This window comes from Nelumbo lutea, chromosome 8 (genome assembly GCF_056320005.1).
Source record: "Nelumbo lutea isolate HS-2025 chromosome 8, American lotus-T2T, whole genome shotgun sequence".
In the NCBI taxonomy this organism is placed as follows: domain Eukaryota; kingdom Viridiplantae; phylum Streptophyta; class Magnoliopsida; order Proteales; family Nelumbonaceae; genus Nelumbo; species Nelumbo lutea.
In genome coordinates this window covers 44,912,369-44,915,983 of record NC_142691.1, presented here as the reverse complement: position 1 = coordinate 44,915,983, position 3,615 = coordinate 44,912,369, and the positions used below count along the sequence as shown (strand labels likewise).

Here is a 3,615-nt window from a genome sequence, read left to right as displayed (position 1 = left end):
ATTATTTATTTTGCTTTTAATTACTTATTAATGGATCCTTGATGGTGTTGAGATATATTCATAGTACAGTATGGATATCATCAGCATTTGTAATTCATGAAAGGTTGTTGATCTTCAAAAGTCTTCAGGAATTAAAAATTAAAGATCCAGGTGGGATATTTGGAAACTGCTGATTTTCTGAAGGTGCCTTAATATTTGTGCACTTTGAGCTTCCAGGATATGCTGTCTTCTGCAAAATTTTCACTGCTACAGTAAGTCATGTACTTCAGAAGAAATGATAATTGAGATGGTTGAATTTCCTATGACATAACATAGAAGATTCTGATAGAATAGTATGCTTGTATTTTCCCAGAAAAAAGCCATTTACATTGAGAACATCCCCTTAAGCTTGAAGAGATTCTGATTCATTTATCTCAGGTCAAAGCTTACAAGATGACAATGAAAATTTTCAGTTAACTAATGAAAAAACAAAATCACATGACCTCAGATCTTGGGATACTGCTAGGCTAGAAGTCACCCGGCCTACAAGCAAGACATTGAAATGGAAACCCATTAACCCTCTTCAGAGACAAGTAATTTCCTTTTTAAGACCTCATTCTCCTTCCTCAGTTTCATAACTTTTTGCTTCAGTGTTTCGATATGATGGTTCAAAGTTGAGTCTTGATGCTGTTCTACCAGCTTTGCTCTGCAAATAATCACTGCATCGTGCCATGAAATTATTTATATTACACCAAAAAGAGAGAACCAATTAGCATTTCTATCTCTCTTCTAGGAAGGGAAAGTCCATAGGCAAGTCTTAAGTTGTTTAACTTTGGCCTTTGAGATACAATTGGCTAATACAAACTAGTTGGGTTAAGTTCCAAAACAGTCTACATTATGAACAAGAAAACCAACAGGTCTTTTATGGGCATTTCTGATTGATATCTGAGTTAAAAAATCAAGTACATAAGTCGCCTGTTGCACTGATGGACATGGAAATCAGATTCTGACATTTTTCTCACAAGGACATATGTACATGACTACACACAACTGCAAGCTATTAAAATCTAAAATGTAATATATTTTGTTGAATTTTAACATTATAAACCTATGGATAAAGTTTCTAATTTTTACTACTTGGTGCCTGTTTGGGGTGGCTGAAAAACAGTGGCTTCTAGCTTTCGAGGTGGTTCCCACTTGAGAGCCCCAATCGGCTTTCAATCAGTCATTTGAAGGATTGTGTATTTTGGCCTATCCAGACCACTTCAAAGCAGCTCAGCCCTTTTGTAGGAAAAGTGACGTTTGATGTGTACATGAGAAATAAGCAATGACAGAAGCAAAAGAAATCATATTTAGTCGGTGCAAAGTCGAACAACCATTATAGCCTTGGGAATGTCGGAGTCCGGCTCGTGTCTGACACCGCACTTCATTCATTTGGGAGAGTCTGTGCAACACTGCTTGTATAATGCTATGGAACAAAATGGTTATACTTACATTCCTTTTCTGCATTTTGGAGCTTCTTATTCAGATCATTTTTCTCTTCCTGTTCAACCAGGGCCCAGTCCTTCAAATCCTGAATCTCATTATGATCTTTCATAAAGAAGAAAAGAATAGAAGTAAAAAAAAAATAATCAGCAGTTATATCCATGTCCTCCAGTTTATAAAAACTGGCAAAAATAAATAAATAAATAAAATGAAGGTTCTAAATAATCCTTTTAAACTTACATTTCAATTCCATATCAGACTGAACCTGTTCCAGCTTGTTGGTTAGGGTTTGTATATGGGTCTTATGTGCAGTTAATTCTCTCTGGAGGTGTTTGATCATTGCTTCATTTTCCGCTTGTTGTTGCAGAAAACATCTAACAAGGAGTAAAGTCCAATCTTGAAGGAAAGCAAAATATAGATTTAGTGAAAATTTATGATAGAAATTCACTTACCTTATCTGACTCTCTAGATCTCCATACTTTGCAGCATGCTCTTGTTTAAGAAATTGCATTGCCCTCTGATGTTCCTGTTGCAATTTTCAGCTTGATGCTATGTCATCCTAATTATTCCATAAGATGAATCTAGGTAATTTACAATGAACTTTCATGCTGTTGACGCTCAACTGCTCTGAGTTCTTCACCTAGGATCTTCTAATAGGAACAACTGGTGGAATAGTCTAGGCCCCCTGGACATTGCAGCAGGGAGGCTAAAAGAAATAGACATTATTTTTATGCAACACCACAATATGAAGCATTACATTTGTTTTCCCTCTTTGCAGAGTACTGACAGAAGCTACTTACATCTTCTTTGCTGAGATATTCATCATTCAGTTTCTTCAGCTCCTTCTTCAAGCTTTGACACTTGGAACGGTGTTCAAGCTGTTTTAACTTAAGGAATAGATCAATTTAGACTATACTGGGTCCTACAGGGAGTTCTTTACAGATTAAATCCTTCTCTTGAACGTGACAGACATGGTAGAAAATAATTATTATTTTTATGAAGCAAGATCAATAACTCATACCTGATTGGCTACTTTGCTTAAGGACTCGGTATACATCTTTGTCAAACGCTCATTATCTGCAGATATAATAAATTGCTTCAAACATAAGATCTTATGAGGTTCTCTTTAGAAAACAATATAGGATGTGATTTTACAGAAAAGAAGACAAGAAATATAAAAGGCCTTCAAATCAAGAGATATGGAGGGTATAATTGATAGCACATAAACAATCAAGAATTCACTTGGAGATGGGGAAAAATCGCTCAAAAAAGAAATCAATTCTACAACAGAAACGAATTTCAACTTTCACCCATTCGAGATACATAATTTTTCGAAAATCATGGATCTACAAGTGACAGTTACTGTAATTAAAACATGTAGCTGTAAAACAAACGACGACAAACCTAGTTTCAGACTGTTGCAACTGATTTCAAGAGCTTCTCGCCTCTTAACTTCGGCAGTAAAGTTCGATTTCAGCGATTGGATCTCTGTTAAACCAGCTTTGAAGTCCTGCAACCACCATTCGAGAACGAAACCATATCACACCATTAAATAAACTGTACTTGAAAACAGTCACTGAACGTTCATCCGAATGACGCGAGGAATCGTTATAAACCCAAAACTAGACCTCACCTCGTATATTTGATCGAAACCAGAGAGAAGAGATTCCATCTGTTCGTCACTGGTTGCCGCCATTTTTGTTCCTCGAAGTGTACTTTGCCGTGGTTTTCAAACTAAAACAGACGCGTGCGATGCACAGACTCGTGTTAAAAAATTCCTGATCTGCTAGAAAGACGATTGACGATTGAACACGTCAGTACTCATCCCGTACAGATCGATGTGGGTCTCATTATACGGAGAGTTGACGTGTCCACTCATGATTGGTTATGCAACCACTGCGCACAGTAAGGGCCCGATCCGGTTAGTGAAAATTGACATCCAAATCCGATCAGGTTTAAAAAATCCGAATCGCATCAGACTCGGACCGGATTTGGATTTAATCCCATTCTTTTTGAAATAAAAAAAAAATTAAGAGTTCATTACTTTTTAATATATGTACATAATAAATAAATATAATTATGAAATATTTACTTTATTATTACTTCCTTTGGTCTCATGCATGTAAGGTTGATATTTACTTGTGCTCTTAG

The 3,615-nt window shown here is 36.2% G+C and overlaps 1 protein-coding gene across 3 annotated transcripts; it reads right to left on the bottom strand.

Moving 5' to 3' along the window:
- Positions 1-264: 264 nt before the first annotated feature.
- LOC148843959 (4/1 protein short form protein) lies at positions 265-3,205 on the bottom strand. 3 transcript variants are annotated; one of them, XM_088959035.1, is made up of 8 exons: positions 3,098-3,205; positions 2,869-2,974; positions 2,486-2,541; positions 2,265-2,351; positions 1,917-1,990; positions 1,705-1,838; positions 1,474-1,569; positions 265-698 (listed from the first exon to the last, which is right to left on the bottom strand). In XM_088959035.1, exons 1-8 carry the CDS (start codon positions 3,158-3,160, stop codon positions 553-555), a joined length of 762 nt encoding a protein of 253 aa, XP_088815161.1. In that variant the 5' UTR covers positions 3,161-3,205; the 3' UTR covers positions 265-552. The 3 variants fall into 3 exon arrangements, with proteins under 3 accessions (XP_088815161.1, XP_088815162.1, XP_088815163.1); XM_088959036.1 differs by having other exon boundaries at positions 2,265-2,342; XM_088959037.1 differs by lacking the exon at positions 2,265-2,351.
- Between the last annotated feature and the right edge of the window lie 410 nt (positions 3,206-3,615).